The 13,279-nt window shown below is 39.9% G+C and overlaps 1 protein-coding gene across 3 annotated transcripts in view; it reads left to right on the top strand.

Moving 5' to 3' along the window:
* The window catches only part of NKAIN2 (sodium/potassium transporting ATPase interacting 2), a 527,111-nt gene that overhangs the window by 67,162 nt on the left and 446,670 nt on the right, over positions 1-13,279 (top strand). Inside the window, exons 1-2 of one of the 3 annotated variants that reach the window (XM_044425276.1) lie at positions 2,160-2,340; positions 4,037-4,280. The exons of 1 other annotated variant lie outside the window; for it this stretch is intronic. In XM_044425276.1, coding sequence (XP_044281211.1) covers positions 4,242-4,280 — 39 coding nt within the window. In that variant the 5' untranslated portion in view covers positions 2,160-2,340; positions 4,037-4,241. Of the gene's footprint in view, positions 1-2,159; positions 2,341-3,420; positions 4,281-13,279 lie in introns of those variants that run through there. One more of the 3 variants, XM_044425267.1, reaches the window with a different exon arrangement.

The raw sequence follows: 13,279 nt of genomic DNA, 5'->3' as shown, positions 1-13,279 counted from the left end.
TAAGCCGCCCCGAGGTTTCGGCAAGGGGCGGCATAGAAATGTTATAATAATAATAATAATAATAATAATAATAATAATAATAATAATAATTTAGAATTTAAACATTCAAGTATAAATTGAAATGATTAAAATTCCTGAAGGATTCCTATGAAGAATTTATTAGGGTAAGCCTACACATATCTTCTCAGAAATAAGTTCTATGAATACATGGTAAATGGATATATGATTGCAGCCAGAAGTTGACAATCTATTTGGAGTCTAATGCCACCCTGTTACATTTTGTCCTTCCTTCCTTGCTTTCTTGAGCACCTCCACTTCAGTCCATATTGGCAAAAAACAGGGCAAAAGATAACCATAGTTTACATAACTTACATATGTTATATAGAATAACTATGGATGCAGATTTAGAAATAGTTATAATTTAATTAGAAATGCATCTCTCCATATTATGGAAGACTGTGACTAGGTGACCTATAGGGTTTTATTTCCCAGGTGTTCTCTGAGGATGGGCAACAGTCCTTAGGGTTCATTATTTCTAAACTGGAATTGGAAAGGACACGCCTTCAAACAGAAGACAGTCCTCTGGTACCCATTGAAATGTAGGACTGTCTTCTGTAAAAGAGCACACATGGCCACCCTCTTTTTGAACTGAACAGAGTATTTTTTAAGCAGTTCACCAAGTGGCATAAAATGTCTAAATAGCATAGGAGGCAGGGAATGAACATCTGCAAGAGAGAAGAGGTGTGAGCAAGGCTTCTCAACAGCTATTTCACATGCATGATTGGGCATCTTATCTCCACCAACTATCCTACTGCAGTTTACAGCTTTGTGGATAAGCCTACGAATTCCTTCTTCTCTTCTTTACTACCCTACTAAGCTGCCTGGGTAGCTCTCCCTGCAGACATTCCTTTCCCTTCCATTGTAATCCTATGAAAAGAAGAAGCTAAATGCCAAACATTACCTGAAGGACTTGTGTCAGAGGAAAAATAACTCTTTGGTGGGAAGCAAGTAACCATATATCCCCATATTTTCACAGTGCATTGCACTGAAAATAGGCACAACAAATAATTCTGTGAATACTTTATCTTTTAAAATATTGCCCTTGAGAGAATTCAGTTTATGGGCAATTCCAGAGATATCTTTGAAAATAGCAGCAAGTGTGGCATGCATATGTCAGATACCACCCTGCCAAATAAACAGCATAATTAAACCATCTAGTTCAGTTTTTATTGTGCTGTTTTGTAAAGTTGCAGACTGAACGAATGAGTTTGTAGCTACCCATTCATAAGTTGCTAGATACTGCATCCTCCCTCTCTCTCCCCCTCTCCTCCCACCAAAAGCTTTTCTACCCTTCTCTTCCCCCATCACATTCATACACACAGAAGAGCAAAAAGGAAAATTTGCAAACATTACAATAAAACTTCCATGCTCACACGTGATGGACATTGCATCCAAAAAAGGTCTGCATTAAAACATCTGGATGTTTTAATAACTGTAAAGAGAAGCTACCATGTGATCAAGGAGCTCTACTGATCTGATCTGAGGTTACTAGGACTTGCTCATATGCACATGGGAATTGCTGGGGCAGCCACTGCAGTGAAAGATGAAAAGTGAAGCAGGAAAAGGTGGAAAACGTCTGCTGTGTATACCACTTCACCATAATTCTCCAACCCATCCCAGCAATCTTACCAAGCAACCACTGAAAACTTAACTTGGAGAAGATAACTTGTATAATTATGTAGATTATGCAGACTGAGGGTCCAGCATGCCTTTTCTGAAGCTAGAAGAAACTTTCTTAAGAAGCCTGATAACTATAACACCCAGTCCTTTGCATGTTAGTTCTGATCCGGTGCCTACAGGCTATCCATGTTCAACTGCTGATAAGCTGTTTGTCGGTCCTTGTTCTTTCTTCTTACAGTTGTAATTTTTAACTAGACTTGGACTAGATGGCTGTTTAAACAGAGGACATTCAAACATGTTCAAATGGAGGACTGTCTGCCAATGGCCTTTCAGAGAGAGAATATCCTCAATCACATGAAACACACGCCGAACTGTCCCTGGACTCAGCTGTGAACTTTCTGTGCCTCAGTCCCAATATTTCCCATTATTCTGTGAATCCATCTATCCTCTTTGCCTGCAGGTCTTGTTGCAATGGAAGGCATAGCCTTTCATTGTCTGTCAGAACAGAAGCAACTCTTAAACTTTGCACAAAGTTTTGGTTTCTGTATACCATTCCTGTTCATGCTGTGAATTGTTCTGTCTCTAGATTTAGCTGCCCGCAGTGCCAAGACCAAGATATTCCCTTTTAAAGTTGGAAGGTTAAATAATAGGTATAAAAAGGTAGGTTTCAGTAGTCCAAAAGCTTTTTAAAGTCTGCACTTGAGTGAATGTCAATAACAGCAGATTAACAATGGCAGGGCAGAAATGTGCTCGTTAGTGTGGCTAAAGACAAGGTTGTAGTTTATGTATATTCTGCACCCTTATGAATTACCTATTCAAGCAAGTGTACAAATTGTACCATCCCATCCTCTCTTGCTGTATATTCTTTCTATAATGTAGACTGTAATTGTAGGAAAAGACCATGTTATATAAGTATTTAAGTCCATTTTTCTTAAGGTTTTTTTTTTACCTTCAATCCACCTTCTGAATTTATTCTACCTTCTTCCCCATCTCAGTTCAAAAACAAGAATCTGCCCTGGTCCTCTGACATATTTTGAACTGATTTTTCACATGGTTTCATTTTAGAAATAAAAACTGATAAAAGAGCAGGCAGAGAATGACACCCCCCCCCCCCCCAATAGAACATGCTTCTTTGCCTGCTGGCAAGGATTTAGCAAAGAGAGGAGTTACAATGTATGCAGCGCTGCAGTTTGCTTAAGGCAAGTAATATGTATCATATACTTTATTTCCCTGTGGTTACCAAAACACACTGAACCTGAAATGGGGCAGCCATTAACTCAGAGAACTCTCGCTCTCTGAAAGGATCTGCAGACTTCCATTACTCTAAGCAGTCCTTGCTCACTGCCCAGGACAGCATTTTGAAGGAGACAGAATTTTGTTCCAGCAACAACATACTGAAGGGCCTTCCCAAAGCTTGCTTGAGGCCATGCTTCTGCTGTTCAGGAGAGCATGAATGACGAATGGGCAAACCAGAGATACAGAACAACCGGGAAGTAACGAAGAAGAGAACAGACCATCAGTAGGAATGAACGGAAGTCTGTGGTGTGTGAAGCAAGTTGGCAGCACTCACAGTCAAAATACAGTGTCACCTCAAAAGTTAGTGGCATTTTGAAAGGCATGGGGGTGTTGGTGTGGGGAGGGGCAGAGTATGTGTGAAGTGAATTTGCCATGAGATGCTGAGCTGTTACATCCAATAGGACTAGATACAGGAAATGGCCATGGACTTTAAAGAATATAATGTTGGACTTAGATCTGCAAACTCACTAGATGTCTTTTCATGATTCTTTGTCAGGCTAATCTACATCACACAGCTATTATACAGATAAGTTTGTCCTTCTGAGCTTCCCATAAGAAGGAGTGTTAACAAGTGAAAGAATAAATGCTTTACTATATCACAAAAGTCTGACAAGGGGGAACTATAGACTAAAAACAGTCACATGGGCCAGCTTAATTGAATTAGACTCCAGTTAAAGTGGTAGTCTTATGCAATTATGGTATGTGTGAAGCTGGGAAATCAGTTTTGTTTGAGCTTCACAGACCTCTGCAGCCATTTTGATTCTCTGATCAGGAACAGACCATGCTGGGTTTTTAAATTTAGGTTCTGAATTACAGCAGGCCTGAAATGTTTCCATGGTGTCCCTGTGGCCACAATGTAATTAACACTGGACAATCTTGAAAAGCTCTACTGGGTGGCAAAGGGAGGTTTGGATAGAGGCAATGAGGCATTCTTTGCCGTCACTGCCTCAAAATATACCCTATAGTGGGCACGTGCCAGGTCTCTGTTGCATTCACTGGGAGAATTTCTCCATTTGTATTCCAACTGTCTCCTAAGTTGTTTCGTTGCTCTCACTTCCAGAGTGTACCATGAAGTTGTATGAACTATGCAACAGAGAGGGCATTTAGGAGAGATGATGTCAACCACCGAGCTCATGTTTGCATTCTACAGACTGATCGCCAGGGCTGATCACCATTGACAGAAGCGCCAGCCATATCAGCTGGAAGATTCCTCCAAACCCTCTTCAGACCATCTGGCAACAGACCATCTTAATGGGTCCCCATGCATGCATATGGGAAAAACCGCTCCATCTAAATCACAGCAGGTGATGATCTGACCATGACAAAGGGACTGAGTTGAAGTTCCTCACTTCCCATTCTTATATCTGGATAAGTCTAGATCATGCCCTGTCATATCATTGGGCCATTGGTGGGATAGTCCCGTGGTTGCCATAGCAGCCATGAAATCCTGAGCCATATCAGTTAGGATGCCCTCGGCATGAACGTAGAAATCCTCCAGGACCAGCAGCTAGGGCACTCCAGCATAACATCTGACCCACCTCTTGTCAGCTCAAGTAGGGAGACTGATGGGTTGCAGGGTGGGCAGTACACCAACAGAATTGCCACTGGCCCAACACAAGGTGCAAGCACTCTAGACTAGTCATTGGACCGACATGGCACCTGGAGAGAGAAATCCTTACAGGCCACAGCAAACCCCCTGCCCATCTAGCCTGATGGGCACAACTGGGAGAGACTAATTCCTCCCTGTTCTCCAACCCAGGTCTCAGTTACACATGATTGGCTGACTCATCCATAAATAAATCCATGAAGTAAGTTTTATTCTGCACCAATCCGGCATTTAAAAGCAGCAATTGGAGATCCAAGGGGAGGGTTATATGGCAACTGTGAAACCCATGGGTGCAGGTAGGACTGAAACATGGCACAGCCATTAGCTATCCGGGCTGTGTTTCCTTTACCTGATCCATCCTTCTCCCAGCACTATCTTGAGTGCCTCTTACTTTTCAGAGTCCAGCTTGAACATCAGACATTTCTCAGTCCATTTAGGGTAACATTCTTTGTTGGAACACTTTGAGCATCACTTTGCTTGCATGGGAAATTAGTGCAATGGTTCTATAATGACTGCATTCTTTTGCATCGTTCCTGGAGAATGGAATGTATATTGATCATTTCCAGCCTGTGGGCCATTGGTTCGCGCTCCCCCCCCCCATGTGTTGGCACAAATGTTAAGTGTACAATGCCTTATTTCTTTTGGCAATGCGTTTGTTCCACCCAATACTATATATTGCATTCTCTTGTGTATGATTATGCTGCTGGCAGGTCTTTGTAGCAATGTTGGTGGCAGGGCAGCTTGAATCAGGTCTGCCCTGTGAAAGGCTCAACTCTGTGCAGCTTTGAGATCTGTGTGAAAGGCTTTGCAATTGCAAATTTCCTGAGTCTTAAACAAATCTTGATAGAAATTATAGTCTATTTTAAAAGGGAGATCCACAAACAGGTCTGGCATGCATCAGATCAAATCACCACCAATGTGGTTGAGATGGACTGGAATCCAGAGGGCCAGGAAAATTCATTGTGTTTTCATACCCCAAACAGTTTCCTTGCACATCCTGTTTATGCATCTCTTCCTCTACCACAGCCATGTAGTCAAAGGCTAAAAGAAAAGCCGCCCACACTTTATTTTCATGTATCTTCTTCTCTTTTAGGTGGAATGGTAATATGTTTTTAAAATGACCTGAGAATCACAGCTAACAATGCACAGTCTTGTAAGGATCTCACATGCATCTACTTTTCTATCAACTGTTTTTAAAGGCATATGTTTCCATTTTCATTTACAGAACTTTGGCTTTAAAAAAAGAAGAAGAAATCTGTCATCTCTGTGTAGGTTTTGGTGGCCTTGAATGTATTATCAGAACTACTGTTATCTTTAGCCTTGAAGGAAATATACTCATGCAATAGCATCTGTTCTGCTGGAGCCTTTACCTATTTGTGATGGAGAAATTGACTATCTTGGAATATTTTCTGGCCATCATTGACTTACATCTATGGCTAGCTAGATGTATATGCAGTAAATGCAGGCCTATACTTCAGACATAAATTCTGTGTCATCCTAATACACAGTCTGGTGTTTTATAAACTATGATCAACAGGCTGCCCCAGGGTAGTCTTGTAACATACAGTAGATCTGAAATGCCATTTTGGAAGATGGGATAAGTCATTCTAAATATTCATTGTGAAGTCTTGTGTTGTAGAGAAGGACTTGCATTCTCATTCCTTTCTGGTAAATTAATCAACCTTGGTGGTTCAGCTATAATACTAGATATTTATGAAACTTTTGTTCCTATGCCAAATCATACAAAATTGTCCGATTTAGAAATGAAAAAGTAAACAGGACCATGGGAACTGATTCCAGTCCCAACTTGCATTTGAGTTTGGCTGTGCACACTTGTAGAAATGCCCAGCTCCCCTCCAGACCCCTACATTTTCATGCTTTACCATTTTAATTTCTTATTAGATCCTTTCTTCCTTGCAAAAAGAACCCAAAGCTACTTACGGAGTCCATCTTCTCTCCATTTCCTCATCTCCACCACTTTGTGAGGCAGCTTAAGCTGAGAATAACCAACTCAAAGATCCCCAGTAAGCTTTATGGCTAGGTGGGGATCAGTGTTATAGCTACTGCACCACACTGTCTTTCACAGCATATAGGGGAGAAATCATTATTTGTTTTGTGGAATATCTGTGCAGTCCTTGTAAAATTGTCTTACATACTATGTGCAAGTTTCATTTGCTTGAATACAGAAGATTGATACAATTCACACAGGGCTTGTATAGTTCCGATGCCAGTATTGTCACATTTCTATTGTCACCCTGATACCCCTTCAATTGGGCTTGTGGACGCTTACCAAAATCTTTTCATAGATACTACCCATTTTTAAAAATCTTTACAGGTAAAATCCATTAAATTCTTACTTACTTACTTACTTATACCAATCAAACAAAACTGATATATAGTATGACCTTGGAGCAAAATATCAGTGGTATGCTGAAAAACTAAGAGTGTAATCCTATGCATGTTTAAATGGAAGCCATGCTGCAGGGACATGGTATGATTTTTAGGCCTTCTACCTAAATATGCAGATGAATGTGCCTTAATTTCACTTGGAAAGGCATGATGCATTAACTGGATTAATAGTCTGATTTATAGAACGCCCTGATACTTTTGGTTCATCTTTTAATATACCGGTTGAACAAATGAAAATCAAGAAATTATGACTCTCAGAAAGTATGTATACAGCAATTCAAATATAAGTATCCCTTAGTGTAATGTTAGCAATTCTCACCTCATTAATGAATTAATCCTTGATAATGTATTATATATCTTGCCTTGCATCTCAGAAGTAGAACAGCAAATGTCATTGAAGATTTTGCCATTAGAGTGGTCTACCATTATAGACTAATCTTTCTGACTTTGGTTAGATAATTAATTATATGGTAAAAGGCTGACTATGGTTTCACAGGTGTGATGGTCAGTGTTCTTCTCTGGAGCTACCTTGCACTGAAGGAAACTGTTTTTGCTTGAGCAAAATTTTCATGTGGGTAAAATTTTCACAGTAAAAGGTGTGTTTGGAATAAGCTTTCTTTTTCTTTCTTGCCACACATTTATTTAAAGAGCTGCACAGCTCTAGAAAAGTGCTTAACATATTACGCCTAATGTAAAATAAGTGCTGATAAGAACTAAGTAATTGATCGGCAAGTGAGTTTCATTTGATATCATGAGAGAATTGAACCTCATGAGACCCTCACAAGAGAAAAGAACATGACTGACCATATCAAAAAATGGCCATGGTAGAAGATCGTGTGGTTCACTTATTGAGCAGCCACGGTGGGTCATCATGTTGTGTGCACCCAGGACCATCCCTGCAGGGTAGCACATCTTTCGCTCAAAAGCCACCTTCAGAACCTAGTTCCTTTAGCAATTGTGTGTTTGTGGGGAATGGCATTTCCTTCAGGTGACACAATGGCAGAAAAGATGCCAATACAAGGGCACAGCAAGGAAGAGTTTTGTGGAAGCCACCTGTGGATGCTGGAGTCAGCAGGGGTCCTGAGGAGGAAAGAGAGCTTCCCAGTGCCCAGCCATCTGTTGCTTTACTGGACAACAAACCAGCCCATAGTAGCTTATTGTCACAGTGCCTTAGCGTGACAAGTGAACATGCTTAATGGCAGAAGCAGACAGTGGAGGAGAACTACAACTAGTGGAAGGAAGGTTATAAGCATTCAAGGTAGACTGCTCTTCTCAGATGATTATAAAGAACAGAAATCTAGTAGAAAAAAAATGGAGACATAGTCAAAATTGCATGTCCTTCAATCTTGGGAAGAAAAGGAAAAAGAAAGGTGGGAAGAGGGAAAAGAAACAGCAGAGGTGTTGGCTGGAGGTGTTCAGGATCAAGTGCAGGTGTCACTCTGCTGCCTCTTGCTCCGCATGAGGCCCAGAAGCAGACCCCTTTTTGTGCCAGTCTCATGTTGGCACAGGAATTTTCTCTGCCATCGATTTCATTTGGTGCAGGGTGCAATTGGAGAACAATTGAGAAGAGAAAGCCACTGACAGCCCCACCTCCTCCTGCTTGCGAGCTGACAGGGTTCTAGTGGATCTACCTTTCCAGCATGCTTAAGGCTACTCTGCCTGTGTATAGACCTGCATAATCACTGCATTATATAAAACATCCAGTCCTGTTAATCCAGTGTATGAAATGATTAGGTTACAGTTCAGATAAGATTGCTTAAATTAACCTTATTTAAATTAATAGAACTTAAATTGTCTCCATTAGTCCTGAAGATCATTTAGTCTTTTTCTTTCAATTGTTCTCTAAGTTTTTCCAGTAAGCTCAGCAAGTTCTAGAAATAGGCATTTGGTCACCCATGTATCCTAAAATTTATTAAACATGTGAGTCTTTAGAGGATCTGGGAATGTTGGACTTGGACTTGGGAGAACTGAGTTCTAGATGCCGGTCAGCCATGAAGCTTTGAGTGCCTTTGGGCTCACCGTGAACTCTCAGTCTCACTGACCTCACAGGTTGTTCTTGTGAAGATGGCATGAATATTAAAACCTTGTGAGCTCTGGGTTCCTTGCAAGAGAAAGAAAGGCGGAGTGTAAATGAATGTTATAATATTAATAGTAATAGTAATCATCCTTTTCTTGCTTGCTTGCTTTATTTTTCATTCCCTGCAAATATACCAAAGGGTTAATTTGGTAACACCGTATTTGTAGCAAAATCCAGTATTGATTTCCTTAGAAATCCTTATCCTTCATCGGTTTAATAACATGTAATTTGTTATGTATATGCAAAATATATGAAGTTAAGAAAACTGAATGTGTAGACTGAAGTATAGAAGAACGTTATGTGTGCCTATGTAGGTGGAACCAGACTGAACAGGTAAGTGTTAAAACAACAAAAGATGGTTTAGGGAAAAGGAGGACCTCAGATGTGTCCTTGGACCTTGCAAGGAGAAGAGGATAGTAGGCAGGAAATTAGAAACCAGGGTGTTTTCAGAAGCCATTCTCATTTATTAGCCCCGCTGGAAATTAACATTTTGCTTTTATTTTTTTCTTTAAATAATATAATCTCAGGCAGAAACAGAAGGCATTCATTTCAAAGCAGATGTAAAGCAGGTTCTTTTCAATGAAGTACCAAGAATAGAAAATAATCACCAAGCTCAAAGATATTTTTGAAATTCATACCTTTATTCAGCCATTGTGGTTTTTTTGGATAGGTCTAGGCAGATAGGCACAACTATGCAGCAAAAAGTACCCAGTATTTTTTAACTTTTTATTATTATTCATAGTTTATTAGGACAGCAATAAGCAAAAGAAAGGAAAGAAAATGATCATTTCATTTTTATTTATTTTTTGAAGATCTGTGATATGCGGGGAGCAAGAAAGAGCTGCACGTCAGTCATTTGCCTGGAATTCTGTAATGAGGAGTGTGAAGAGGTGCATGCCTTTTTTCTTCTGTACTTTGCAAGTTATTTTTCATCAGTGGATACAGGCAGAAATATTTTATGTGGGCACTGGAAGTTTTCTTGGCCAGAATATTCTAAGGCTATGTTTAAAATGTGTATTCCATAGCAACTAATCTGGGCTGGCAATTGCCATGGCAGTGCCAAACTTCTGACATTCCTGCAGAGATATCCCAGGCAAGTGCACACACTACTCTCAGAGGAGATATGCCTCAGGGCAGGGTGTTGCAGGCCTTAATTCAATTTTAATTTAATCACTAGAGAGTGATGCTCTTTGCAATATATGTTTTATGTACAAATATACAAACAGAAAATGCTGCGAGCAAATAGGCACGGCTGTAGCAGGGAGCAAATCTGTTGCACCTGAATTTGATTCCCAGAGATAGTTCCTACCTCCCAAAGTGCTACTGCATCAGTCAGCTCACAGCATATGTTGGGGGGTGTGTGTGTGTGTGTGTGTGTGTGTGTGTGCGCGCATATCTCCATCAAAGCGCTTCTCAACTTTCCAGATTTTGATGGGTGTTACACTCCAAGGCAGCATGGGGATTTTGCGCTATCAATGAATATTAACTTTCTTCTCTTAAATCTAGCAACAGTTCAGGTGAATTCACAGTAACAAAAAGGCCATGTCTAGACAATAATTTTTTCCCTTGTTTCTGCAAGCTTAATATGGTATGGTGGTCTTCAGATATTTTGGACTATAATGTGGCCAATGGTCAGGGATGCTGGCAGTTCTGGTCCAAATCATTTGGAGATGGTGATATTGTAGAAGGCTGAAGAAGAGATGGAGTTACAGCAAAACCAAGTAGATACACTTCTTTGGTGTGTTAAAAGAGCAGTGCAAACAGTGTCTGGTACTAGTAGCAACATCTCACCCATATTAAGGATGGTTTGGGTGTAATACATGTGTGTGTACACATTCATACACACACACAAGGCAACAGAAATGTTGAATACCCTCCCTGCACACACACTTCAAGTGCTGAAAAATGGATGGACTTTCTTACCTGAATATATGTCAACAACTGTGATGAGGCTGCAAAAAAGGCAAATGCTATTTTGTCCTGCATTAATAGAAGTATCACTTGTAAACCACACAAAGATCTAGTTCCACTCTACAAAATACTGGTTAGGCCTCATATGGAGTCCTGCATCCAGTTCTGGGCACCACAGTTTTAAAAAGATGCAGACAAGCTGGAAAGCATTCAGAGAAGGAAAACAAGGACTGGAAACAAAGCCCTGTGAAGAAAGATTGAAAGAATTGGGTGTGTTTAAGCCTTGAGAAGAGAAAACTGCAGGGAGATATGATAGCACTTTCAAGTATTTGAAAAGTTGTCACACAGAGGAAGGTCAGGATTGCTTCTCCATCATCAAAGAGTGCAGGACACGGAATAACTGGCTCAAGTTACAGGAAGCCATCTTCGTGCTTGATGTAAGGAAAAAATTCCTGTTAGAGCAGTACAACAATGGAACCAATTACCTAGGGAGGTTGTGGGCATTCAGGATGAAACTGGAGAGCCATCTGAGAGAGTTGGTTTAAGCTGGAGTGCTGCACTGAGCAGGGTGTTGGACCCGACGGCCTTCTTTGCCCCTTTCAACTTTATTATTCTATGATTCTGTCCTGGCGCACACTTCACCTCAGGCAGAGACGAAGCCTTGGAAAATGTCAGTATAAAAGCTGAATGTTAGGAAATTTTGAGTGACAGAAATCATAGAAATGAGGTTTCATAGTGGCAGTAGAAGCCAGCTTAAACTTTTTACTCTACATGGTATGTATAATGTCTTGCATGTATTATAATGCAAAATTTGGATAAGCAAGGGTAGGTTTTTGTCATTCTTCATCACTGCCAGATTCCAGCTTTGTTATATGCAAACATAAAATTAGTCATGATATCTATCACAAAGTACTTATAATTAAAGTGCTATTATTTTCCAGCAAATATTATGTTATAATTTACTAATCATTCTAATTCTAATTTAGACACTATTTAAATATCTGGGCATTGGATTTAGGCAGTCACCCTTATCTTAGCAAAGTTTCCCCTGGGATGGTATGAAAGAAGCATGATTGGAGAGAACAAATATAAATTGTAAATTTTCAGCATTCTGACATCTGTTAACAGAAAACTGCAGCTGTGCTATGAAAAAACAATTGGAACCTCATTGTTGTTTGTGTTTCTCAAAATAAAACTATTTCACAAAATGTTTCAGCCCATACTGTTGATGGAAATGTGCCACTGTGAAAGGAAAATACTGTGAGTGCTGCCAAATACCAGAAAGCAAGCTGCTCAGATTTGCTGACCTGGGATAGAAAAACAGGTACACGCAATCCAGTGTATTAGAAATATTGAAAACCTCTTCAGGTTTGGCTTCTACTGTCAGCACTGGCAGTGTTGATCTGTTAACATAGGTTTTTTCATTCTAAGTGTGTCTAATTGCATGCACCTTTAGCATAACAAATAGCTGAATATGATACAGGTGAGCAACTCACACAGCACTCTGGTGAAAGCCACATGAAGTTTTACTTTTTACTCACCACATGTGACCAGGTAAAGATCTTACTGAAAAGTGCTCATGAATTTCCATGTCAGTGGTATCTAGGAAAAGTCATTGATCAAGTAGTTTGACCCAAGCTACTTATTGCTCCTTTAGGAGAAGCACAATCCTGTCTGGGATAGTTTGAACTACTTTATTGAATCACCAGTGTTCTTTACATCTCGGTTTCAGCTTGTTAACTTCCATCCAGTTCTGAACTGGCTTTAGTCAGGTGCAAAATTCACTTTCCGTACCCTAAAAAGGACCATGTGCTTTGGTGAAGATTCTCAATATAGAATTATTAGGAAGTGCTCAAATATCTTTAAACGTCTAAGTGGGGAGGAATATGAGAGTTAGAAGGGTGTAGCACCTCCAGTCTCATTCAGTGAAGAGTCTACAGTTCCTTTTGAATCCAGAACTGCTATTAAGGATTTATCTTGAGCCATTCCAATCATATTAAGATCATGATAAACACCAAAATATGACCAGTAAAAAGAATAAGAATTGTATGGCATGGCATTTCAAAGGACAGTATATTTATTGAGTGGTTAATGAGATGTAATAGCTGCTGCTTGGAAAAAAAATGCAGTTTCAATCAAAAAGGTCATGTGTGTCAGATAACATTATTGTTTTCTATGTTAACTTAACTTAAATCTGTTGGAGTTCGTTTCCAGTGTACATTACTAACAGAAATTACATTCATCCGTGTATGTTGATAGAAGTACCTTGCCTAAAACAGCAATGCCAATAAATGAATGAA

Source organism: Varanus komodoensis, unplaced genomic scaffold (assembly GCF_004798865.1).
Source record: "Varanus komodoensis strain SLA01 unplaced genomic scaffold, ASM479886v1 scaffold1, whole genome shotgun sequence".
NCBI lineage: Eukaryota > Metazoa > Chordata > Lepidosauria > Squamata > Varanidae > Varanus > Varanus komodoensis.
The sequence above is the reverse complement of the archived record's forward strand: the minus strand, read 5'-3'. Positions and strand labels throughout refer to the sequence as shown.